The sequence below is a fragment of the Xenopus tropicalis genome, chromosome 3 (genome assembly GCF_000004195.4).
Source record: "Xenopus tropicalis strain Nigerian chromosome 3, UCB_Xtro_10.0, whole genome shotgun sequence".
NCBI classification, from domain to species: domain Eukaryota; kingdom Metazoa; phylum Chordata; class Amphibia; order Anura; family Pipidae; genus Xenopus; species Xenopus tropicalis.
In genome coordinates, this window is record NC_030679.2 from 117,838,426 (window position 1) to 117,865,329 (window position 26,904).

Consider the following 26,904-nt stretch of genomic DNA (forward strand, 5'->3'; position numbering starts at 1 on the left):
GAAGAATGTATATAGAGGCAATTACATTAAAGTGATCTAGAGTGAATATGCGAAACTATTCCCATTCAACCCAACAATTCTAATGCAATGCAGTGGCCAGGGGTTGCCACTTGGGTGGTATTAATGCCTGATGTCAGGAAAAAATATAGGAAGGTTGGTATTTTTTTCCAGAAAAGGTGGCAACCATACTAGTGGGTAAGCCATAGTTCATCTCTGGGTCTATCTATGCTAGCCTGATCCATGAAGGCAGAACTACTCTCTAGTAACTCACCAGAGACTGTCTTAGGAAACTGCACTTGTTTGTCTGGTCCCCATAGAAGGTAAGGAACTATTTCATGACACCAGGCTCCAAGGCTATGGTAAAATGCATTTATTCATTCTATTCTCTGGGTAAATATTATTTCTCCCTCAAACTTATAAATATGACCTCTTCCATTGATATACAGTATAGAATTCATTGTGCATAAGTACAGTTTTGTCACGGCCCACCAAGACATGAGAAAAACTCCCAGTGAGCCCTCGTGACCACCCAACCATTTTGTCTTGTATGCATATATCTTTGTCATTCCTCTTTTCTGTACTGGAACAAAGAAGAGGTTTGTAGAAAATGCTTGATGACAATAAGTAAGGAGAAGAGACCAGGACAATAAGGAAGCAGTAAAGAGAGGGAAAATATGTGGAGAAAGAAGAGGAACAATAGATTGTAACAAATCCATAAACTGTTTGCCACAGATCAGGCACAGAGACCTATGCCTCCATGCAAACCCTAATGGAAAATCAAGATGTAGACAATATTCCCCAGGCATAAAGACCATGTGTACTGCCAAACAGAGCCTCCTATAGTCTGCCCATTCACATTAGACTACCAAATAACACAGGCTTTATTGGCCATCCCCTAGGAACTTTTTTCACTTATTTATATTTAAATATTGCTCACAGGTTTAAAAAAAAAAAAAAAGGTTGGGGAGCCCTGCTCTATAGCAAACACCGGAGTTCACTCCATGGTATAACTGATTACATAGGAAAGGAAATGCACAGAGAGATGCCCATCTTACTAATCCTAAAACACAACAAAGTTCAGACAATGTAAAGCACCTGAGCAATAAAGGCAAATGGGGGAAATGCACAACAAATAACCTAATGTTGCCCCCTTTAGTTTGGAGGTAATGGAAAGATGGTTATAACCAACCAGGACAAGGACACAAGTGTACATGCTTAAATCTAAGTATGATTATGAAACATATGTAGTCTGTGTATAACAAGGTATGTGCAGTTACATCTGTGAAGTTTCATATGTGCTGTTTCATCTGGTCTGGTAAAATAGCAATAAATCCAATGGCTATATTCCTTTATTTCCTATTCTAACTGCTCCAGACCAGTAAAGCTAGCTGCTGGTTGGTGGTTCTGGATTATAAAGGGGAAAAAAGGACAGACATTTATTCACAGATTACAGACTTTTGCGTGATGGATAAATATTGAAATGAAATCTGTACAGAATCTAGAGCAGCATTTCTCTGCCTGATTTCACCCCATATTCTTCTTCACCTGGACTCACCTGACTTCATATGATCATGAAATGCCTTGTGGGCTTCTGATATCTTTAGATTTTTAAAAGTAATTAAACCTGGAACATTTCAGAGATTTTCAGTAGGAAAACAAAAATGTAAACCAATAGAATTACAAGGTTGAATGTAAGACCTGCCACAGCTCGAGTGCCACATACAGTATGCCAAAATCGAATCAAAAGTGTGTGTGTTTGTGAAACTACATCTCATTTGAGATACAACTGGTTACCCGAGTTACCTCCCTATTTACGAAGTCCTAATTAAATGTGAGGAGCCCAGTGCCGTATGCATTTAGCTAGAGAACCTCACTATTGGTGTAAAATGCTGTGTAACAGTGCTTAAAAGCGTAGTCACTATATATGCAGCCAATATGAAGAAATAAATTGGGAATTGTACAAAAAAACTGTTTTATTGAAATTTACCAATGACAAACAAACTGCAGTGTTTGGCTCTCCTGACAAAATGGAAGCCAATTATAATCTGCTAATTTATATAGAGGGCATAAAGAGTCACTCCTAAATAAGAAACAAGTTCTGAAAAACCACAGAAGCCTTGATGAATTGGAAAGAACCTCACTACAGCGACGAATCCAAATCTCAAATCGAATCCCGTACTCGGATAGAGGAAAGTGAAGTCATATTAAAAACGCAAAATGCATTTCTAAAATAATGAATTCAAATCCTGGCATTTCAAGGTGGAACCACTGTCCGCTTTATTTTAGCCTGACTCCACGCTGCACCACTGTTTGATACAGTTCCAAATGTGATGTTTCCAGGGCATAGTCCTGTCCCTGCCGCTATATTGAATTTCTTCAGCCATAGAAAATAATCATTAAGTCTGTCCTGTTTGTAGAGTTGATTAGGGCTAATGGACTGCTGGCCGCTTCATACATAGACATTGGGTATAAGAGTCATATAAAACTGGTTTACTATGGATATTAACATGATCTGTGGCTAAAGCCTGGTGCTTAACTTAAAATAGTTAACATAAAATCCTCATTTAATTACTTTTAAAATATTTTCAAAATCTATCCTGAAAATGGACTGCAGCCACCTACCCTCACTGAAAGGAAACTCTCTGAAAATGACATGTCAGTATTATGTATGCAGGTGTACACATCATTTCAGATAACCCTTTGTCTACATCATACTGAAGTTCACTGAAATTTACCCCTAAGTTTTCTCAATACACACTGTTGATTCAAGGTAACAGATATGGAGCACTAGCTAACCAAGGAAAGCCTCCAGCTATGTGAGGTCATCAGTGACATCACAACACTGTCGCTTTGTGCGGACAATCCGTGTTTTTGTACAGTAAACTACACATACTGCTGCTTGAGGACAGCTGCTAAACAAAAACTATAATAATCTCTGCTGCAGAAATTACAAAAACACTCACAAACATACATGGTTATGATTAATTACAGATATTTCTGAGGATACCTTTTAAAGGGAAAGTATACCCTTATTTATGAGAATGACTTACTTTCACATTTGATTTCTAGAAATGTTCAGTAAAACATGTACATGGTGATGGAATATTCTGCATATGCTTATTAATATATTCTATTTAATACGTGTAGACGTTTCTGTACTGCTTTCTCTGCTAAAGTCAAATGCATTTTTTAAAGATCCTGATGAAAAAGTGCACTGTGTGGGCAAATTATCATGAATATGGCAGAAAGCTCAATTAGCTTTACTAATGATTACACAAAGTATTGCTTAGATGTGAGGATGCCCAGCTGGAGAAGCCAGTCTTTCAATCTGTAAATGTAACACAATCGTGATCATTTAGGTGATCCTTGCTCAGCACCAATGAGAGCACAAATATTTCCTGTATCTTAAAATCTTACTGTTGGGTGCATGTTGTATGACTTTAGATAGCATTGTTGGGAAATGCTAGGTAAACTGTATGTGCCTGTTCTTTTTCGAGACTTCCCATCAGTAGTTTATTGAATAGGCTGAAATTGGCTCTGCAGTAGTATGTCAAGGAGTAGGTCATGACAGATTCAAATGTTTTTTTGGAAAAACATTTGGTGCTGCCACCAGGCCTGCTGCAAACCCACTGCTAGTGAAGTAAAATGTTAAGACTTCTTTTACTGGCAAAAAAAAACATTAGTGACATGAAACTAATTCAAACACATTAGTAAATAGGGCTTCTAACAAATATATGACTCAGATTGCACAGAATCTGCTAAGGAGAAAAACAGCTGAAGAACAAGTTGAAAGACTTGCAAAAGCAACAGTAGGAATACAAGGTGTGATTCTCCATTCTCAGTGTCTGTCCAGCTTAATTACAATGAAAAAAAAACAAAAAAAGAGATCTGGGAAATTCAAGGTAGAAACAGTCAAATTACAACAGAAAATTTGGAAAAGGTTTTAGGGTTTAGTCCTCTTTTTTTTTCTTTATCAAAATTTGGGTCTCAGTCCTCCATTCTTTCATTTTCAGAGAGTTTTTGATTAGTCGTCATCTTCCCCATCATCGTCCTGTTCTCGCTTTCTCTTTTGCCCATGTTCTGCTGTAAAGGAAGGAAATAGTTGGATATCAGAACGTTATAATAAGGTGTATTCCCTGCACATTCTATTGCTGTTCCTATTGTAGCTGACTACAGGTTGCTTTTATACTCACTATTTTTATACTCACTATGGAAAAGGATTCCAGTTGGAAAAGCTTTAGGCAGTTCTGACCCCGCAGTCCAATCATTAGGGTATGTATAGCACCTTAGGTGGCGATGGCTTTGTCTACAAAACTATAAAATATCTTCTGAAGAGCCTTCTCAGGAGTTCAATGGGTCATTGATAGGTGTGAAGTGAGAGTAGCTGCAGCTTCCTCATACTTAATAGCGATCAGGCCATCATCCTTGATCAATACTAATTAGTCATCCATAAGCCAATTGGTTGTGATAACTGTCAAACCATCATGTTTGGGTGCCCTAACTCAGAAGGCATTTTATTCACAGCACATGATCATCTACTGTACTATGGTTTAATTGAAGCAATTTATATGGCACAATTCCTTCCCAATTAAGAGTTATTAAAGGGTACCTATCACCCGAAAATTTCTTCCCCCCACTATGGTGCAGGCTAACAGAGCCCGCACTCCAGTTGGGAAAACAATAGTGTTTTTTAAAAGTTGTGACATGTGCATAACGAACAAGGGCCACAACTCGCTTATTATGCGCATGCGTGTGACGTAAGCAGTTGAGTCACATCCACCACCCCTACGTCAAACGCATGTGCATAATGAGCAGAAAGTCTCGCTCATTATGTGTGCTAAATAATATGGCCGCCCATACCAGAATCTCCAGAGGGAAGTGCCCGAGGCGATTGGCTTTTTAAAAAAAAAAAAATATATATATATATATATACTGCTGCCCGCACCTCTGGTGAGCAATTTTCGGGTGATAGGTGCACTTTAAGAGACCCCATACCAAGGTATGCAAAGGTACATAATAGTATTATTTTTAAAGATCATTTCAAATATTTTAGGCAATGCAATATTATTGTTATTCTGGAATTCTATTTTTATGGCCTACTAATGTGTTTTTTTCTGTGCATAGGCATGCTTGCTGTATGCTTTCCCATTTAAAGCAAATCCTATAGACTGAAGCTAACCAATACAGTGAAGACCAGATTGCAGTACTAGACAACTGAGGTTAATAAAATGACTAAAGCAGACGGTATCATACCTAAATATATGGTTAGTTACAGTTAGTTAGTTAGTTATAGTTATAGTTAGTTAGTTATAGTTAGTCACTCATTTTATCTGATTTAGTTACTGTGCAGGACGTAACTTATTCTCAGTATTTTGCACTGACAGACAAAAGTAAGCTGACCAATAAATGTAATATTGGCAATATACTGAATGGAAGCAGCACCTGCCGCGAGCTAAAACAATGCATTAAATAATAAAATAATAAAGACATGGCCTTATGTATAAAGAAGTCTGACATTAAAGCAAATAGAGTATTTTCAACAGAGATCCACCTGTGACTTGGAGTCAATCACATACCTTCTTCATCAGCTTCATCTTCCTCCCCTTCTCTGTAAGCATCCTCATCCTCCTTAAAAACAAAAAGCAGAAGATTAGTTAATGTACACAATGTGTGCTGGCAAGAGTTTAACTATGCATCCAACCACAAAAATTCTTGCGTTGTATGAAGTCGGCATTGCATCTTCCTTAATTTATTGAATCCATCTCTTCTAGGCATGACTTGGGCTTAGAATGTCAAGATGTTGATGAGCCCTTACATATAAAAATGTATGTAGGGGGATATACCAACTGTCACTTTAAGAAACGTACTTTAAAATACAAGAAGGCAAGAATAATGAGCAAATATGCTTAAACAATACAGTAAATTGTTAGTATTAGCACCTCTTCCTCTCCGCTCACTTCTTCTTCCTCCCCTTCCTCTTCATCCTCATCATCTTCACCTTCTTCACCTGGCGGTGCATCCTCATCATAATCGTCTTCTATGAAAGAGAAAGATGACTTTACATATTTATCATGAACTCAAATGTCTGCTTCAGCTTATGGTATAGGATATACAGTTGTGTTCAGAATAACAGCAGTGTGTTTAAAAAAGTGAATAAAGCTCAAAACCCTTATAATAGCTTTTATCTCCATACAAGCAAATGCACTGGGAGCATTTTACTTTCGACTTCAAAACCTGAAGAAATATTTATCAAATTTGAGTTATTCATTTACAGAAAGTGAAGAAAAGGGAATATTGGGCAGTGTCTGCATTCTTCTTTACAACCTGAAACATCCATTGTGTAAATTGAAAATTGATTTTCCTTATTTTTGAATCACAGAACTAATATTTAGTTGTATAACCTCCTGTTTCTGAGAAGTGTTGCACATCTGAGTTGCATGGAGTTGACCAACTTCTGGCACCTGTGAGCAGGTATTCCAGCCCAGGATGATTGGACTACATTACACGATTCTTCTACATTTCTTGGTTTTGCCTCAGGAACAGAATTTTTGATGTCACCCCATAAGATTTCAATTGGATTAAGGGGACTGGGCTGGCCACTCCATAACATCAATGATGTTGGCCTGGAACCAAGATGTTGCTCGTTTACTGGTGTGTTTGGTGTCGTTGTCTTGTTGAAACACCTATTTTAAGGGCATTTCCTCGGCATAAGGCAACATGACCTCTTCAAGTATTTTAATGTATTCAAACTAATCCATGATCCCTGGTATGCGATAAATAGGCCCACACCACAGTATGGGGGAGAAAAATCCCCATATCATGATGCTTGCACCATCATGCTTCACTGTCTTCACAGTGTACTGCGGCTTGAATTCAGTTTTTGGGGGTCATCTGCGGTCACGACCCAAAAAGAACAATCTTGCTTTCCATTTCTCTTTACACCAGTCACTGTGTTCTTTGACAAATTGTAGCCTCATCAGTACGTCTTTTTTCAACAATGGGACTTTGCGGAGACTTCTTGCCAATAGCTTGGCTTCATATAGGTGAGTAACAGTACTCACAGGTAACTTTAGATCTTCTTTGATCTTCCTGGAACTGATCATTGGCTGAATCTTCTTCTATCCATTCGAATGGTAGTTTTCAGTTTTCTTCCACATATTTCAGGTTTTGGTTGCCATTTTAAAGCATTTCAGATCATTTTAGCTGAGCAGCCTATTATTTCTGCACTTCTTTATATGTTTTTCCCTCTCATATTAACATTTTAATCAAAGTATGCTGTTCTTCTGAACAATGTCTGAAACAACCCATTTTTACTCACTATAACCAGCATGCACAACATTTTCTGTCTTCCTTCCTTAAATAAGGGCTGTAATTGACACCTGAATGAATGACCTCACTAACTGAACTCCACACTGCTATTATTTTGAACAATAATCTATGTAATTGAATCAATGAAAGATTCAATTACACAGAATCAGCAGCAGGCATGTCATGACTGTTGGGTCTGTTGGTTTTTTATTACTCTACTATACCTACTAGTAAATTATTTGCCATGTAGAAATAAAATTTCTACCAAAAACAGTGATTGATCAAGTTAGTGATGTCAGACACAGCTGTACAGGTTTAAAATGTTATCCAGAAAACAGTTATCAAGAAAGATCCAAAATTATGAAAAGGCCATCTCCCATAGACTCAATTTTAATCAAATAATTAAAATTCTTAAAAATGATTCCTTTTTTCTCTGTAATAATAACAACACATTAGTGTAAGCTTGATCCCAACTAAGATATAATTAATCCTTATTGGCGGCAAATCAATCATGTTGGGTATATTTAAATGATTTTTAGCAGACTTGTATTGTAATCTAAATTGTGGAAAGATCCCTTAGAATTATTCCTAGAATTTATAGCCTTCTCCTCTCTATTGCCACCAAGAATGAATAAATTGATTAACCTGAATGTATTGGTATTGTACTTCCTGAGTGAAATTATAGAAAAATTGGAGAAACTGTAAATATTTAATGGGATTATTATGAACTAAGAAATTAACTGCTGTAAGATTATGTTTATCCTATAAAGCAAAGCTCCTGGAATGTAAGCCCAGAGGGAAGGAAGGATTTCCCATAGTAGTCTGTAAAGGTGCCCGTACAGATATTAATGGGCAAATTTATCATCATTGCATTTTTGCGGTTTTAGGGTCTTTTGAAACCACAAAAAAAAAAAATTCACAAAAACCCTGAGCAGAAAGAGATGCATAAAAACCACTTAACTACATGAGAGATATTATCAGGTACATTTAATTGGCTCTTTTTTGGCATTTCCCGCTATTGACTAGTAGTCACTGGGTTTATAGGGCATCTTTACTAAGATTGAAGATAAATATCATTGGTGATATTGCCTATAGTAACCAATCAACAATTAAATTTGAACAGTCAACTAAAAGTTAGAAAACAAAAGCATAGGTCTGATTGGGTTGCTATAGGCAACATCACCGGTGATATTTATCTCCAATCTTAAAACACGCCCCTAAGTGTTCTGGTTGGCGTGCATTTTAATATTGTAAGTAAACAGGAATCCCATTATTCTGTTTCAAGAAATCACAAGTATGCTGACATATGATATTATGTCACAATCACTATATTCAATGCCGATAGGTAATAATTGCTGCTTTTATATTCAGTTAATAAACATTACGGAGTGTTGTGTTTTCTGGTTGATTGAATTTTAGCGCCATCTTTTATGTATATTTGTTTTGGTTTGTTCCCTTGAAAAAGGTCACAGTTTGTGACCAAAACATCGGGCTCCAGAATTAATCAATCAGCTTGTTGAATTAGAATAATATACAAGATAATTTAGCCGGCACATTTGGGGTGCATAATGTATCAGTGATTCAATGTGTAAAAGAACAAGAATAGGTTACTGTAGAAATGGGAATAGTTTCCAGGGTAACCAGTGAAAGGATTACATTGGGAAAAATTCTATACTGTGGTTGTGTCTAAAGTGCTGAGAATTCACTAGACTGGACTATTCAGCAACAGAACTTAATATGGAATTATAATGCAAGAAATTCAAGGCTAACACCATTGGTTTAAACAAGGCAAATATGTGTAATGGTGATATCTGAATAGTAATTGACATATGCAGTTTTAAAAACCAAAAGTATGGAACTTAAACACAAACTGCGGAGCATTTCTCCCAATTTGTATTTTTTTGAAAAAATACAATTTAGTATAACAAAAAAAAAACAAAGCAATTTTTTTTCACAATTTACTATGTAACAAAACGGCAACAAATCCATAAGCAAAAATACGCCATCTAAAAGCTGTCAAGATCATGTAAAAGTCAGTGGCAGGTGTCTTTATTTGCTTTGTGGTTTTAGAGGTTTTGGGGTTTTTTGGTTGCTGGCATTGGAGTGACAGTACAAAAAAATTGTGGTTTTCGTGTCTTTTTCCCGCTCGTGCTTTTTTAATTCAGATCTTTTAATAAATAACTAGATATTTATGGTTTTAGCGGAAATAAGTCTAGTTGTGGTTTCAAAAACCTCTCAAAAATGAGAATGATGATAAAAATAATGAATAGTGTTAGGTCTGTCACATGTGGTGTGTATTATGCCACCTTTGTAAAAATCCTTGCCATGTAAAAATGCCAGTGGCACTTATTTGCAAGGCATATTTTTACATTATCTGTGATTCATTCTACTCTTCCATATTCCTTTTCATAAATTCATGTCTTCCTCACACCCCACAACACAAAGTCTCCTCCAGCATCATTAGGATCATGTAATAACAAGCAGTGTTGCACATCACATATATTGCTAAAGCACTGAAGGCAGAAGCAGTATACCGATACAAGGAATTGCTGTGGCTGCATCTCATAAACTGGAACCAGGCTGAAACAAATAGTCACAGCATTGCTATCCTAAGCAAACTACAGTTTTGCATAAGGCTTTCTTGTTTTGCAGATAGCACAGCTATAAGAATGCAAGGTTGGTATTTTGTTGAAACCACATATATGAGCACTACTGCAGCAGTAATAAAGTAACATATTAGGTACCAGCAGATTCTGTATGTATAAAGAAAGCATAATATGGGATATGCCAGTTGGCAATGTCTCAGAAAAATCAGAAGACCCAGTAGGTAGTTATTATTAAATACTAAATTCAAAAGTATCATTAAAAATTACAGATTTTACAGGAAGAAGGAGACTTTACAGGAGTTTAAGAGGAGCTCATAGGGATCTTATCTCCAGCACTTACCATCTTCTTCATCGTCGTCATCATCCAAGCCCTCTACATAACCTTCAGCATCAGAATCAGGTGCTTCCTTGTCATCTCTGTCATACCCATCAAGGTATGTGAGTTGGGGAAGGAGCTTGAATACATTTTCTCTGTAGTCATTGAGGTTGGTAACCTCACAGTTAAATAAATCCAAGCTCTTTAGATGCTCTAACTTTTTCTGCAGATTAAAACATAGGATAAAAGGTAACAAAAGATTTTAATTCAAAGACTAAAAACACCAGGAGCTTGTTAAATAACCTACTGCTGTAACAGAATCTTAAATTCCCCAAATACTTATTCATATTTAGGCATATGTAACCAGGCACTATGCAAAATATTAATATATCATGGATCACATTTTAGCAATGACATTCAACAGTAATAAAAAATACAAAACACCCAGATCTTTCACAGCCCACCCCCTCCCCACTGTGTGCCGGGAATTAAGTCCAACACTCTAACCTGCTAAATGAAAAGAGTCTTACCCCATATTGTACTGAGGAAATGATGCAGTGCTCCCTCTTTATAGCACCACCCTTAAGTACTGAAAGGTAAATTCTCTTGACAAATATGAATTAAATCTTGTTAGTTCAGTTAAATGTCACCATGTTAATAATACCACCTCCTTTTTAATTCTGTCTTTGGCCTGTGTGTCAAGCAGGCAGTATACTAAGAGAGCCCTGTGTTATACTGTAGGTAGTTAAGAATTCAGCCATCATGTTTTATACATTGCTTACAATACACTGGCTCATTACCTGCATTAATGGAACAACCCAAATATTTTAGTCTCAGGCACAGTAGACAATCAGTATTATCCGGTCTACAAAATTTAACACTTGAAATATAAACACACTATAAAACATATATTTTTAGTGTAAGTCAGCTGAAGTAATTTGCTGTTTGATTAGTGGAAGCCCCAATGATGTAGTCCCCAAAAGGTTAAGCTGCCTCACCAGAGGTTCTATTGTGCTCAGGTCCTTTATCCTGTTCCCACTTAGGTTGAGGTGTGTGAGGTTTGGACATTTTTCTGCCAATACTTCCAGTCCACCCGAGATGTTGTTATCGCTCAACTCCAGCTGAAAGTCAAAGGAATACCCTAAGGATTGGAACACCAGCTGTACCACACCAAGCACCCACTTGGTGCAGGGTCTGCATCAAAAGACACACAAAGAAAAGGATGTTACATCCTGTATAGGTTAAATGCAATAAATAGGCTGCTGCAGGAGATTCCGATGATTCAACTGTTGAAGGCAGATCTTGGGGGTTGGGGCAGCCTTTATGTTTATTAAAAACCTTCCTAAATCTATATGAATGAATAAAGCAGTCACATTTGATCATTCACCAGTCTCGCTGAAAGTCTGGTGATCAAACAAATTCTACTAAATAATCTACCAAGTATCTTAATATATAATATTAAAGGAGACATATCATATAAAAATTAATAATGTACCAGTGAATTATGCTCCTCTAAATATAGAACGATTGTGCTTAAAAAAGTTGTGTTTCGGACTGATTTATTGAGAAATTCCACCAAAACCCCATTACACTTCCTACTGGCTGAATTCTCTGGATTTGCAGGGGAGCCAGCGACTCTCAGCACACACACTGTAGGATAGGAACCAATCAGCAGCTAGGCTGACCTGATAGGGAACTGAAGCCTGTCTTCGCTTGTGAGAGCAAGGCTGTGATTGGCTCTCCCCCTCCTACTGTGCTTCTGGCAGGGACACGCCCACCCTTCATTTGAAACATGGACAGAGAACTGATAGGATCTATAGGGAGCTCCAATAAAGGGGACATTTTTACAGATAGGATTAATTTTTAGCCCAAAGGGAAACCATCACCATATATTATTCATAATTGCCTACAAAATTATGGGTTTTTTTTCCATTTATTCAATATGTCTCCCTTAATATATTGCTATAATGCTATATTATATATAATATAGTATTATGAAATTTGATCATATTACTCATTAAAGTAGTTTGTTTCCAACTACATTAAAAGGGGTACACTTCCCTGACAACATTCATTGGCAGGGAAAAATGTTTTAAGTCTATATAAGAATAATAAAGTCATGCCACTGTCTTCTCTACAAAGCACCAGAGACTAGTGGAACTTATCTACAAGTCCATGAACAAAACCACCTGAAAGCAGAAAAATAAAACACATTTGCAGGGATGAAACCAAACCACCCATTTATAACATTATACTAATTTACCTGATGTCATGCACAGTTTACAAGTGAAGATGGAAACATGTTTCTTTGTTACAGAATCCTTTTCTTGTACGTCTAGTTCATTCTCCAAAACTCAGAGGCTTTCTTTTGCTAACTGCCAGTTTCAGAATAAATGCAATCTTTAAGATGATAATGATAGATTGATATAAAGTAGTGAGATGACTACTGTACAATAGTAAGAGGGCTCTTCTCCTATTCTCCTTTGTGGGGAATACAGGTGACTTACCTTTTTCAGCTTGTTTAACTTTGGTAAGTTTGCAATTGAGCTAAGGCAGACATTTATTGTGCTCAGAAATTCCAGTCCTTCGAATTCATCCGTCAGACCTTCAATTTTTCCTTCCTTTGACCGGCAGTTATCCAGGACAAGCTCTTTTACCTAGTAGCAAAGAAAATTTATTTCAGCAAGTTAATCACTAATATAAACTCTTGTTATTTGAGAAAATAAATATATATGTTCCAATTCTATTGTAGCGATCAATGAGCTAATATTCTTTTAAACAGCTTTTAAGTTAATATCATACCTAGGAATCTGTAGACATTACTCGTAGCTGGCTACCAATTAGGTTTGCTTGTTTTCTAAACAAATAAATAAATAGGGTTGAGGAGACTCATACAGACATAAGCAAACAAAAGGAATTCTGGGAATGAATGCCAAACTCTTAAAAAAAAATCCCATTTAAATGGGATTTTTTTAAAGAGTTTGGAATTCATTCCCAGAATTCCTTTTGTTTGCTTGTTTTCTAAGGAAGAAAATAAAAGCAGGACACATGGCTTGTTAAACCGGGGGCACTGAAACTACCGGTACTTTTAATTGTAGCCAGTTGCAATCTCGATGTGTGACATCACTTTACTGTATGATGTAGACTAATGCTGCAGGTGCTGGGAAAACATGGGCAAGGTGGGCTCAGGCTGACAATGAAAGACAAATACAAATGGAGTGACAGGTGTTTTTGTTTTTAAACAATGACAATTTTATTAGTCAAAATTCGACTGATCTGGACCCTTTAGACCAATTCATGCAGCTCTCCTGCCTACCCGACCAATATTTGCCCAAATATAGGCACGTCAATAGGTAGTTTTGATTTTCCCATCTGACTGCGGAATGCATCGGTACATTGATACGGCCCTTGCCCCAATGGTCTGTATCCTTTTTGTCACCCAACCTTCAGCCCAATATCACCCACCATGGATCTTCTAATGTATGCCCAGCTTAAGTCTTATATTATATGTCATTATTTAATAAATACATCAGTATACTTTAAAGACAGAGTAAAGCCCTACTAAGACTACACAGATTGCTAGGTAGGTTAATAGTAACAGTAGTTGTGTAGAAATTTTAGTAGGGGTATGTCAAAATATAGAAAGAACTTTTTGCAGTATTGTCATCTTGAATAGGCTGACACGTCTTATAAGGGACAGAGTCAACCTACCCCTCTGTACATAATAGGGGGTTGAGATTAAGGGCCAAACTTGAAACCAGTTATATTGGGGGCATCTCTAATGAAACAGGCCAGAGGCTCCATGGTAATAGTAAATAGTTAGGGTAACAGAGGGCACCCTTGTCTTGTGCCCGAGAAGTGAAGTCAGGAGACAACATATGGTTAATCTTAACACATGCCTTTGGGGTGTGGTAAAGAGCCCTGCTTATACAGTATTTGGGCCAGGGTTTTTAAAGTTCTTTGGTGATGTCACGACTCTTTTGGTGACATCATTAGGCATTATCCAAGTCGCCCTTCTTATGATGTCCCCACCTATCTCTGATGTCATAGGAGTGGGCATGTCATGCGTGGGTATATAAATCTATGAAAAAAAGGTAAGCCAAGCTGCACACAGGTCATGAAAGGGTGGGTTTGGGAAATTTCTGACATGGGCATCACTTTTGTAGACAAGTAAGTATTGTAGAAGTAATCTAATTAACTTTGCCTGTCCAAATGTAATTTCTGTGCCTCAAATGAAACACATATTTGTTCAAAAATTACAAAAAAGCACCCCCAAAAACAGGAGACCTATAATTAGTTGACCTCTATAATTTATTCTTTGCAAAATTTTTTAAGAGATGGTTATATGAAACCCCATTTATCCATCCATCCATGGATTTCACATGCAGTTACAATAAGAATGCTAATCAAAAACTTAAGCCTAGATGAAAGGAGCTGGAATCACCTGTTTCCAGGCATATCACACATACTGCACAGTAAATTCTAAATACCCTGAGATTTGCAGAGTACATATTGCATCAGCCTATAAGAATATGAGCTTGCAAGCAGTCTAAATGTGTGGTACCGCACACTCTGCTTTCTTTCCCTCTGATAAGAAGGAAACTGCTTCCTAAAATATTAAACAGCACCATCTGCACAATGCATGCTCGGCAGATAAAAACCAAGTCCTTTGAGAGCAGCCTCCTGTCTGCTTATCCAAGCTTTACCCATCATTGGTCTTTCAGATGCCTTTCTTTTCATGTGCATCACTGTGCCCTAATAACAGGGGTGGCTGAACTAGGAAGAAGTTACATACACAAACAGAACCGGGGGACATACATTTGTAATATGAGTAAAGGGGTCCCTAAAATTAAGTAAAGGGGTCCCTAAAATTATTACACTGTGGGTTCCAGTAAAGAGTATTTATGCCACTAAGCAAAACTTCTGCTGTTTTGCTAATTGCTAAGAAGAATTGACATTCCACCATCCCAGCTCTAAATACACGTGAAAAAGTGTTAAATTAGGCATTATTGGATAACCATACAGAAGAAAATCTCAATCTTTCCAAATAATAGGCAACTATCTTACCCCCCAAAGAACCATAAAAAACATGACTTCTTCCACAAACTAGGTACAAATTATAATACAGACTGACTCACAGAAGAGAAGGACAGATCCATTACCTAGCTGGCTACATTCCCAGCTAGCTCTGCATTCTAAGTTCCACACACTAAAAGTGGGAAAAGTCAGACTATAACCATTAACTACAGCAACATTATCACTTTCAATAAGGCGATTTAAGGATTATGGCAATATATTCAGCATTAGCCCTTTGGATACTGCATGCATATTTGAAAATAATTTCTGTATCACCAAATGTTATTACCCTTAAAGTTTATTTAATTAATTAGTTGCACATAAAGATATGCTGACAAGGCATCCTCCTCAGCCTTACTACTGGTGCCTGGCAAGCTCAAAAAAATGGTATGGCTACCGGTTAATCATTTGGGTTGAGGGTGTGGCTAAAGAGCCAATGCCACATGCTTCTGGCTGTACTGTGCAAGCAACAAATAGCCCACAGGATCCAGTCAGTTGCATAAATGAGTGAAGGATGAGAGCAACGCTGAATTGTGTAACCACTAAAGGTACAAAGATGCCAAGACAATGCTTTTAAATATTGGGTGGCGGTGCCAATTACACCACTGCCAACTCCTAAGTTTGTGTTCCCTGTTCTACTTGATGCTATTTTTGAGGATTTGTGGTGAGTTTTTAACGGTGGGGGTTGCACTTAAAAGGTCAAATAAGCATAATCAAAACAAATCAGCAGTTGACTGAGAAGCCCTCTGTATAAACACCCTTTCCCTTCTCCTAGCTGCAGCCTTTGTGGTAAGGTGCAGCTCATTATTCAGAAGGCTTTTGATTTGTTTTGATTCTGCTCCTATGGACAGGAAGTAAGTTGAGAGGAAAAGTCCACCCACAGGTATTATGTTTGACACCCAGTTGTGTAAAACTGAAACAATGTAATAGAAAACTGAATGAAAGGAGTTACACAGAGATTTACTACATAAATAAAATTGTCTGTGGCAGAACAGGAAATGAGTTCTATTGCTATACAAACATGTGCCCCAAGGTCAGAAAATCAATAAGATTATCTAATATTGGTTTGGCTGGCAATCTAAGATGTATTGCTTATGTTTGTAAATATATTTGTCTGCCAGTACTGCAGTCTAGGGCACCGAGATGGAAAAGTGATTAGTGCAAAAGCTGTGGGGTTAAAAGTGTGCGGGACTTTGGGGGGGGTCATGAATGAGTTTTGACATAATTGTGGACATTTCAGGGGTGCAGTGTGGGGTCAGGGCGCCAAGTTTCCCAGGTGACCAAGGGGCTAATAATTATGGCTTGCTGAGGAAGTGCCTTGCTTAGTATTATGGGAGCCCGTCTTCCTTATCATTACACAACAGCCTTTTAAGTAAGTTTGATTGCTTAGGGGGGGCTCCATTAAAGGAGACATATCCTATAAAAATTATGAAAGTACCAGGGAATTATACTCCTCTAGATATAGAAGGATTGTGCTTAAAAAAGTTGTGTTTCTGACTGATTTATAGAGAAATTCCCCCAAACCCCTCTAGCCCCGCCCATCTGTTCCACTTCCTGCTGGCTGAATTCTCTGGATGAGTTGGGGAGCCGGCGGCTCTCCGTACCCTGCACTGTAGGATAGGAACCAATCAGCAGCTAGGCTGACCTGATAGGGAACTGAAGCCTGTCTGTTCTTGTGTGACTGCTGGGTTGTGATTGGCTCTCCCCCTCCTACTGTGCTTCTGGCAGGGACCGTTAGGACACGCCCACCCCTTATGTGAAACCCAGACAGGGACCTGAGAGGATCTATAGGGAGCTCCAATAAAGGGGCCATTGTTACAGATAGGGTTAATGTTTAGCCCAAAGGGAAACCAGCACCGTATACTATTCATAATTGCCTACAAAATTAGGGTTTTTCCCAGTTATCCAATGTGTCTCCTTTAACGTTCATGGCAATTCCCTGCAAGCACAGTCATTAATCAGTAGATTATTGTGTGGTATTTTGTTCTGAGCCACTTATCACCATGGCCAACAAATGGCTTAAAAAATCTCCTTGTGTTCCATTGCTTGGGATTGAGTATTTTTCACTGCTGGGATTTGGCCTCTGTATTCTGCTTCTAAATTAAAATTCAAGACCCTGAATAGTATGTATAATTTAGATTGATGGGAGTTCACGCCCCTTAAGGTGCCAGACATATTTAGTCTCTGGCACATTTGGGAGGCTGCTGAGTACATTGGAGCAAGGCACCTGTTAGTGAGGGGCAGTAGGTGTAGCTGGCTGGGATCCTCCGCCCAGGAGAGGAGCTGCAGTGTATATAGCGCTTATAGGGAATAAAAGAAGCAAGTTTATAGGGCTGAGAGCCACACCGAGCAACAAGCATGTCACCCAGCTAAGAGCTCATATAGGGAGGGGTCAGTGAATAGGCAGAATGTCGGGGAGGCGATGTAAGACCGTCTATGTCACTACGTATTGTTCCTCTGCCCTTCCTGGGGACAGCTCACGGAAACAAAATGGCATCGCCGTATTGTCATGTGACTGGAATTCCGCCATTATCCCGTTCGGCTCGGCGCCCAACGCAATGCAGGGAGTTCCCCGGTGCCAGGGCGGCAGGTTAATGTGTCCTTATTGCCCTTTAACAATGCCAGGCATCCGCGCCAACATAAAGCCCGACGCCGCGGCCATGCTCTAAAGATGGCGGCGCTGCCTGATATCCGGACACATCATGGGACCAACATCCCTCCCTGCCCAAACCGCTAGGGACAGTGCAGAGGCGATGGCCACAATAAGACAGGTGGGTGTCCGGCACATGGATCGCTCCTCACACCCAAATACAGTATAGAAGGCGCCACAGGCACTAAATAGCCCCGCACGGAAAATGCCTGTGGGTGTATCACAGCGCGCAGTCCGCCCCCTCTATCGCTTCTATAAAAGTACTAAGGCTCCGGCCGGAGGGAATAACAGCGCACTCGGGGTGTAGGTGAGAGCGGCCAGGTGAGCAGCCACCAAGCTCTATCCGAGGGGCCGGGGCCACACGTACCGGCCAGCAGCGCACCGAGCGGAAGAGCCGCGCAATGTGGGCAGAGAGGAGCGACTAAAGCGCGCCGTGTGGGACTGCCGGGCACCATGGGAGCGCAATTAATGAGCGAGTAGCTGCCCCACAGTATGAGCGCTCAGTAAGGTGTGTGCCCCAGCGCTTGTGCCCATGGCAGCGCTCAATGGTGAGGAGGGTGGCGCGTCCATAAGCTACAAAGTTACCAACATGACCCCGCGATGCCCATCAAATCACCAGCGCCACAGAGCTCAGTGCCAACTGCGTGTGAGATGCCCCCTAAACCAAAAGCGACCCTCTTTCTACTCGCTGCCCCCTTCTTCCAGAGCCCACCTCTCCGCACAGCCCAGCTTTAACCCACACTGACACTAGCAAGCGCAGCGCTTCTTACATCAGCCGGCGTCCTGTTGCGCAGCTCCAGGTGGATCCTCTTCTTCATATCCATTGTGCGGGTTGTACTGTGCCCTCTATGCTCACCCGGGTACGGGCTCTGCGCTTCGCGGGTCCTGCGCTGCACCGCGGTAAACACTAACCTACTATTTCAAGGGGCGGGAGTTTCTTTACTGACAGCTCGCTAGCCCAATCAGAAGCAGGGATCAAGGGTAAGCAGCCAATAGCTCCCAGCGGTAGGGTCCTTCAGTGACTGGCAGTGGTGCCCTGCGCTGAGCTGAGTTGCCTAGAGAGAGGGTAAAGGAGGGAACGCGCACTGCAGGGAAGAGCCTGGCAATGTCGATCCGGACGGTATATTATCTGCCTGAAGCAGCTCCCTGTGCTTCCTTGGGAGAGACATGGCCGGAGCTGATCAAGTTTGAACCAAAGTGGGTGATGTAGATCGGGTGGGAAGCGCTACCTCGCTGCGTGCCAATGACTGGCACTCCGCCCCATGGGCAGCTGTTCCTGGGGAATGAACATTGTTTTCTGTGTGGAAGTGTGCGGATACGAGGTAACTGCTGCTCTCCTCACAACTGGCTGCAACTCTTTCAGCCCCCAGCGTCTCCTGGCACACTAACACCTCCCCCCCCATTCTCTCACAAATGGGGAGACCTCTCACCGGTTCTGCCATAGGAGGGTACCACCTGTAATGTGCAAATAGGGGAGATGCTTTACTCCAAAACAAACTCTGGGGTCTTATAGTCTGAATTTTTATTACATTTTATAAAGTGCTGAACTTTTTTTTTTTTTTTTTTAAGTACTGGAATGGGGTTTGTATAGAGCTTACCTTGTGACACTTAAGGTCCCCAAGTACAAACCCCAAACCTTCAGCAAAGCGAGAGAACAAATGTAATTATAGAAGGGTAGGCACTTGGAGTTCACTCAGGTCACAATTTGAAAGCATAAAAATTCTTTATTCAGTAAAACATCCTATACAAAGTCGTTTTCATTTTGTGCTTGGTGTGTTTACTGTAATCACAACACTATGATTAAGTGCATGAAGCACGAAATGCCTATCGCTATGGTTACATATAATAAAGTGGGCACAACAGGTAACTTGCTACAGCTAAGTCTGTTCTCTACAATTGCTCCTAAAATCCGCCACAAAATGTTTGCAGTTTGCCATTATTTTTACTCACAATGCAACACTCCAGGAGAATTGTGCCCACCACAGTCAGGCTTGAGGAAAGTGGGTGGGCATCCCTTATGTACACTTCAATTGCATGTCATCAAATGATAGCAAGTAGGCACACGTACTTTAGTTATTGCATCTTAATGAGGGCAGCTGCACCCATTTTTGCACTGAGCCTAGCATTAGTTAATGAGTCTTCAATTGTATAAATAACACCCAAAATTTGTAACCTTTCATTTACCCAGATTATGCCAGTTGCTGAGATGGACACAGTTCATCCTGGTCTTAGTGCAACTCTTAAGACTCTTGCTGAACACATTGTTTTCAGTGCCTACATCTAATCTCATCAAATCAAATATCCATAGCAGTCCCTAAAATAGTAGCCTGTAGTAAACCACTTTACATTTATTTCACTGGAAAGAAGCCATCCTTAAAACAGCTGCCTGTTACTTGTGCAAACGTCCCAGTCCAAAGACCAGCATACTTTAGTTTACAAAGTAAGCATGAATATGGCACTGTATCAAAAGCCTTTGCAAAATCTAAATAGACTGCATTTATTGCAACACTGCTCTCCAGATTCTCAGTTCTTCATAAAAAGAAAGAAAATACCTCATAATAGTTTTGTCTCAGCCTTGCTGGCAGCTAGGAGCCACTAACTAAATGAAAGATTTGAATAACTGTATGTAGTACAGGTATAGGACCCGTTATCCAGAATGCTCAGGACCAAGGGTATTTCCGTAATTTGGATCCCCATAAGTCTACTAAAAGATCAATAAAACATTCATTAAACCCAATACAATTGTTTCCGTAATTTGGAGTTTCTGGATAATGGGTTTCCAGATAAGGGATCCCATACCTGCACTGTATATAGAAAAAAATATTCCCTGCACATCCAGTCTAGCATTTGGCATTGAAGTTTGATGGAAAGACGACATCAGTTTTGGGCCACTGTGAATGGAAAAGCATATACCTTGACACATCTTCATTCATATATGATTCTCCAACCTGTTATTATCGTTATTTATTTATTTATATAGTGCCAGCAAATTACACAGCGCTTCACAATAAATTTAAACAAACCTGGATCTTCAAAAGTTTAACAAACAAGGGTATATAGAGTAACAATAGGGTCAGAGGGCCCTGCTTGCAAGAGCTTACAATCTTAATCATTAACGAGCACATGCCAGCTGAATTGTTGTGTGGTTCACTTGGTCATTTAGAGGCATTGATAAATGCCATTAGATACAGTTTTTTTATGAATGATCATGTTCATCATATGGCACTGGAATTATCAGCCATTAACAAGGAACAAATGGTCACTGAAACAAGATTTGCACATGAAAAAATATGAATTGTAAGTCTGCTTTAACCGGGCATTAAGGACAGGGATACATTTTATAGTTGTGCCTGTAGGCACTTAGTTTGCATGCAGTTGCGCCAAATATAAGTTTTTACCTCCTCTGCTTGGTGGGTGCAGTTATACCCGAGTGCTGGGTAGCAATTTTAAATTGTGGGTTGAAAACAAAAACCCTGAAAAAGAACAATCAAGCCAGGTTCTGGATCAAAATTATACTAAGAGTATTACTGATCACTGTTTAGCAGATAAAAAAGATGAACGATCTACGGAAAGTGGTGCAGAAAATGCTGGAGATATAAAGAAGACAAATAATGACACACACTTATGCGTTATCTTCTGGAAATATGGTATCCCTGTAAAATGGTTCCAAACCTTTGTAGTATCTACACCAAGCGACACTGAAAGTGGTCTGGCAGCTCATGATGTCTTCAATTTTTTTTCTCTTGTCTTGGCAGTCACCCATACTTATGATCATAATTGAAAACTTATGAAAACGTTTCGCGATAACTTCCCCACTTTGGCCATAATTGTTTCCAGGCAGTAGCAGTATTCATTTGTTGGAATAGAGGAATGACTTCTGCTTTTCCTCAAATCCATTCGGCAATGCCAGGCAGAAGGGTTTGAGAAGATTTAAAAATAAAGTCCTGGCTGAAAGCTAACTAACTCTCATCCCCCAACTATTTACACTGATAGAGAAATGTCATCATTTATTCTTCGCTTACCTTGCTTCTCCATCCATTAAGCACAAACCAATCTCTTCAGCAGCTTCCACCTCTGCACAGAAACTAAGCACTTCCAAACCCTACTCTGTTAATCTTCCACTTTATGGCAATTTTGGGTGCAAAATATGCAACAGGTAAATGGAGGGTGATTTCAGGCATTTTGGCCTGACAAACTGCAAAAGCAATGTGCAGCTTTCCCTATCTGACATTACCATGATTAAGTTCTTACCCCAAAATTTTATTTTTGGTGTTACTGGCTCTTTAAACCAGAATAATCTATTACATTTGGTAGCGCCCCTTTTCTCCAAGAACCAGAACTCAGGCCATATTGATCACTGAAGGAAACTTCTGGCACAGAAGCAGAACAGTCGTTCTGTTGTCCATTTAGAGCCATTATGTGTGGTCTTCTATTGTCCATTAGGAGCCATATAAATACACAAATTTGCCTTATCCTTCATTTTAAGTGGTGTCAGATGTAATCACATAAAACTGTCCACCTTTAGGCTAATGCACACAGGAGCCTGATCACAATTGCACAGGGGGGCAGTATCAATACAAATGCCTTTCAGTTGAATGGAAAATGTTCTGTCCATGAAAGACACCAGAGGTATAGTTTTGTGTTGCAAAAGTCTATGTTCCCATTATACTGGTGTCACAAAGACATTTTTTGCTTTTCCTCTACACCAATAACACCATTTTAGGAGGTAACCCCAACATTCTTGAATTTGATCTGCAATTATGCAACGACAGTACATTATGCAAAGCCAAATCAACTACATAACTCATCACAATCCTCTTTCACATAAAGTCTCCCGAGTCCTACCCTACAGGTTATTTTTATTGTCCCTAATGCCACTGAGAGTGTTACTATCACCTGGGCTCTCTCCATTTAATTACATATTGTAGTATATACGCTGTTATGAAGATCATTATTTTTTTCGTTTCTTAATTACCAACTCTATTGTGCAATAAATAGTAGCAATTACTATGGCAAGAATTGTAAAAGTATCAGTACCGGAAAGGCAGAAGGAGAGGTATACATCCATATACACCTGATTTCAAAGTGAGCAAAGCCTAGACTGAAAAATTTATTCTTTTAATTAAAAAAATCAACATTTGATTATTTGTAAATCATAGTTATATAGTTGAAAAAAGAGTCCGTCAAGTTCAACCCATCCAAGTAAACCCAGCATGCACAACCTATACTTACCAATCAAATCATTGTTTTGTTTTTACATTTACTACCTCCCCGTAATAAGATGGACATACATATAAAAATCTTGTTTGGCGAGACAAATGAGAGGATTCGCACCCCAGTCACAAACTCCTACAAACGCAGACAACCTCCAACCCTCCCCCCTTGCGTCACGTTCCTTTTACTTGCGGCCACCCCCGCGCATATATCGTGTGGTTACTGCCCCTTCCATTCCTCTCTTTGTTGAAATTGCTTGTAGTAGCTTACAGAGGCAGAAGTCTGTTGAAGTGGATTTTATCTGTGCCCTTAAAAACAATAGGCAAAAAGCATCTTTTATTCATAGAAGTCATGTTGAATAAGGGGTTATACTGACCCTCAAATGTAAGACCAGAGTGGAGATACTCTGTATATATTTAAAGGTTCATTTAATCCTGTAGTTTTTAAAATATTGCATTTTTTAAACTACATTACTAAATTTAATATCTCCAGATCACCAAAACCAAAGGATTCTTCTGTTCTCATACTCCTGAATTTATCATTTGCCTTCGGTGCTGGCTTTCCTTTTGAATGCAAAATCTTCTTTTCTTTGGTGTCTACAGTAAAGCTGTATCCCCGGGTCTCTTCTTACCTTTCTAACTGATTCTTCTCTGTCTCATATGCTAATAAATGTTCTTCCCCAGTTCAGCTCATGGTTGAGGGTACCTTAGGTTTCTGTTGTCAGCCCTTTATTGTTCTCACTGTGTGCTCTCTGGTAGATTTCATTCATTCATTTGGCTTTAAATATCACATGCAGATGATATCCAAATATACAGAGAGATTCTTCCATTCTAGAAATGGCCTCCTGGATTGGCACTATTCATTGTAAATGTGTATATTTAGGATTATTTCTTGATTGTTCCCTCATCTGCTCTATTAATGTACTGTACATTTATATAGCCTTGTGTAGCACTATGTTAGCCTTCCTGTATGCTCATATCGATCTAATTGAGCCATTCACTTTCTCTTTGCAATGCTGATTTGTTTAGGCACAATCATTATGACTAGAATGAATGATGAGCTTTCAGATAGCTTTTAGTGTGTCCCACACATTGGTTTCAGTTCTAATTACCAATTCTGGAACTGGAATCAATATTTTAAGCAAGGACAGTTGCTGTCATCATTTCTGCACTACCTGATTGCCCTATTCACACCAATTAGGTTTTGTACTGACAGTGAATGACTGAAATTTATGGAGCTGTATGTTATACTTCCCAACACTTTAATTGGTTGAATGAAATCTTCACAGGATTAGGTTGGAAATAATGTTCCTTTACTGCACAAGTTCATCTCAGGTTGTCCTTCCCTCTGTCCACCGGCTTTATACATGCTGATTTTATCTGGGCTTCTGTAGATAAACTAACTTTGAGGAGCACCGGGTATTAGTGAGGTTGAACATGACAAATATTTACACCCAAATAAGGAAGAAGTGGTTAATAATTGTTTTTTTACCAATCTGCTTAGCAGGTTAGAGGCAACAGGATACATTCCTTCTTGCAACTCATCTATTTAGCTAGAAAAAAACAGCATGATCTTGGCCACATCTACAGTTTTAGCAGTCATTAGTTCTAGTAAATGGAATGCTGGGTATCCTGGTCAGCATAAGGCTGATGTCCCACGGAGCGTTAGTTACCTGTGATAAATCTCTGCTATCGCGGGCAACTAACCGCTCCAAAATGCCTTTGCTGGTTGAAAGGCCTTCGCATTGCTTTGGTTTTTTGAAGTGGCACAAAGTTTCCTCCTGCAGGCAACTGTGAGCTGAATACACTTGTTAGTACATCAGAGAATATCAGAAATGTCATGTAACCTCATGTGCCATGTAATGCCGCAGTGACACATTCTCGTGAGACATGCAGCTGCCATCTTGAAAATGCAGCGTATTTCAGCCGTGTGTGGTTGCTACCATTGCATTTACATCACAGTCAATACTTATGGAAAGTTAATGGTGTTCTTCAGCCAATGGCAAATAAATCATGCATTCTTTTTATGCCCATTGAAAATACATGTTTTTGCCAATTGGCCAGTTCAGTGCATTTCAATATGAATGTTAAATGGCTAAAATGAGTTATTAAAAACGCTGCATGTGGCATTAACCTTAAAACTTAAATTCTCTTCAGACAAATATGTTCTCAAAAATGCCCATGTTTGCTTTCTCATAGGCCATGAGCCTTTAAAACTGTAACATAGTGGGACTGTAGGATGGTCTTCACATTCAGTCTCTGCAACAGCATTTTCAAAGTATGTATCAGTGGGCTAAGGCCCAGGGCAGCCACAAAGGATCCCTGGGCCAAAGGATGGCAGGACAGTGCTCAATAGAATAGAGCCAAACCAGTGCGTCTAATAAATTGGTGAATTGGATATCCCTTAGCCTCTGCAGGTAAGTACCAGCCATATTCTATTATGGAAGCAGCTGCCAGCAGTTTCTGGTAGTTGGATCAGTGTTTAGATCAGGGTCTCTAGTATACCATTGCCCAGACACTTTTAGTTTTGTCCTTGTTTTCCAGAATTAAAAGGTGTAATATTATTGTAAGGGGTGGCTTAGTGCTTATGTTTTTAGTTCTGCAGTCAATAATTGTGTGATCATCAAGGCTTTTTTTTTGTGCAGGTTAAACCTTGTGTTTTTCACAGGGAAGGTTTAAAAAATTCAAATATATAGCCTTTATAAAAATATATGTATTATTATACTAGTTTGATGGCAAATAAGTTTCAAAGACTACACTTTCTTTAGCTTAGTCTAAGGTGTCACATGGTAACAGTTGGGTCTGCAGTTTTCCACAATAAGTGCCTTTTACCTGTCAGCCGCAGATGCTCGCCAGATAGCTGCACTTGCAACTTTTCCCTTTAGTAATAATCTGTGATAAGATCATGTCACAGCCAGGTGTTTAGTGCAGAATATCAGCTGTTCTGACACTTCAAGGAAAGCATCCTGAATAGGAAGCTGTTGTCTGAAGCAACTGCACCTTTTCAGCAAAGTCTCTTCAGCTAAAAATGCAGTGGGGCAAAACAACCTGACTGCTGTGTACATCCAGCTTTCACATGGGCATGGATATGACACATAAATTGATGTAATTCTTTTTTTAAATTAAAATATGCTTTAAATTTATTTTGTATATGTAAATGTAGCAAATGATTGCACTACCCCAGGCGTTGCAGGAAGGCTGCAGCCTCAAACTTATGGTGACCATACAAAGGCTGATGGTTTGAGTCGCTGCTTATCGACCTATGTAAGTGGCTCTCAGGCTTCAAAATCCTGTTGGGACAAGGGGCATGTCGGCACATTAATACATTTCTCATTCCGACAGTCTGAGAACATTAGAATATGGAAGACAGTATGCACACACTAGTTATTATGTCAGTGGCATAACTAGAGGTTACTGGATTCCAAAAAAGAACCCCCTACCTTGCAATGGACCATGCCTCCCCTTCTTAGCTACATCAATTTCTGCCAACTTGCTTCTTTCTGATCTAAAAAACAAAGGTCAGCAAAGTTGGTGACCTCCATAATTTTATTGGAAACGACATTAATTTATAGTAATACTGATTATCAGTTAGTGCAGCGTTTTTCAACCGCTGTTCCGCGGCAGTGTGCCGCGAGATGTTGCCTGGTGTGCCGTAGGTGCAGACAAGACTCCCCGGTCCCCTCTGGGACACCTTCCACTTCCTGGCTCTCTGATGCCCGGAAATCGTCACTGCCT

At 39.4% G+C, this 26,904-nt stretch overlaps 1 protein-coding gene across 1 annotated transcript; it reads right to left on the reverse strand.

Moving 5' to 3' along the window:
- Nucleotides 1-1,953: 1,953 nt before the first annotated feature.
- anp32a (acidic nuclear phosphoprotein 32 family member A) lies at nt 1,954-18,846 on the reverse strand. Its single transcript, NM_001016746.2, has 7 exons — nt 18,727-18,846; nt 12,738-12,887; nt 11,229-11,351; nt 10,255-10,453; nt 5,940-6,037; nt 5,577-5,628; nt 1,954-4,083 (listed from the first exon to the last, which is right to left on the reverse strand). Exons 1-7 carry the CDS (start codon nt 18,778-18,780, stop codon nt 4,025-4,027), a joined length of 735 nt encoding a protein of 244 aa, NP_001016746.1. The 5' UTR covers nt 18,781-18,846; the 3' UTR covers nt 1,954-4,024.
- Between the last annotated feature and the right edge of the window lie 8,058 nt (nt 18,847-26,904).

Bases quoted from the DNA above. Each gene is read 5' to 3' on its own strand.
- anp32a (NM_001016746.2), bottom strand. From the start codon at position 18,780: ATGGATATGAAGAAGAGGATCCACCTGGAGCTGCGCAACAGGACGCCG. The intron at 12,888-18,726 runs GTAAGAAGCGCT...CTTTGCTACTAG, and splicing joins GCAACAGGACGCCGGCTGAT to GTAAAAGAGCTTGTCCTGGA. The intron at 10,454-11,228 runs GTGAGGCAGCTT...TTTAATCTGCAG, and splicing joins TGAGCACAATAGAACCTCTG to AAAAAGTTAGAGCATCTAAA.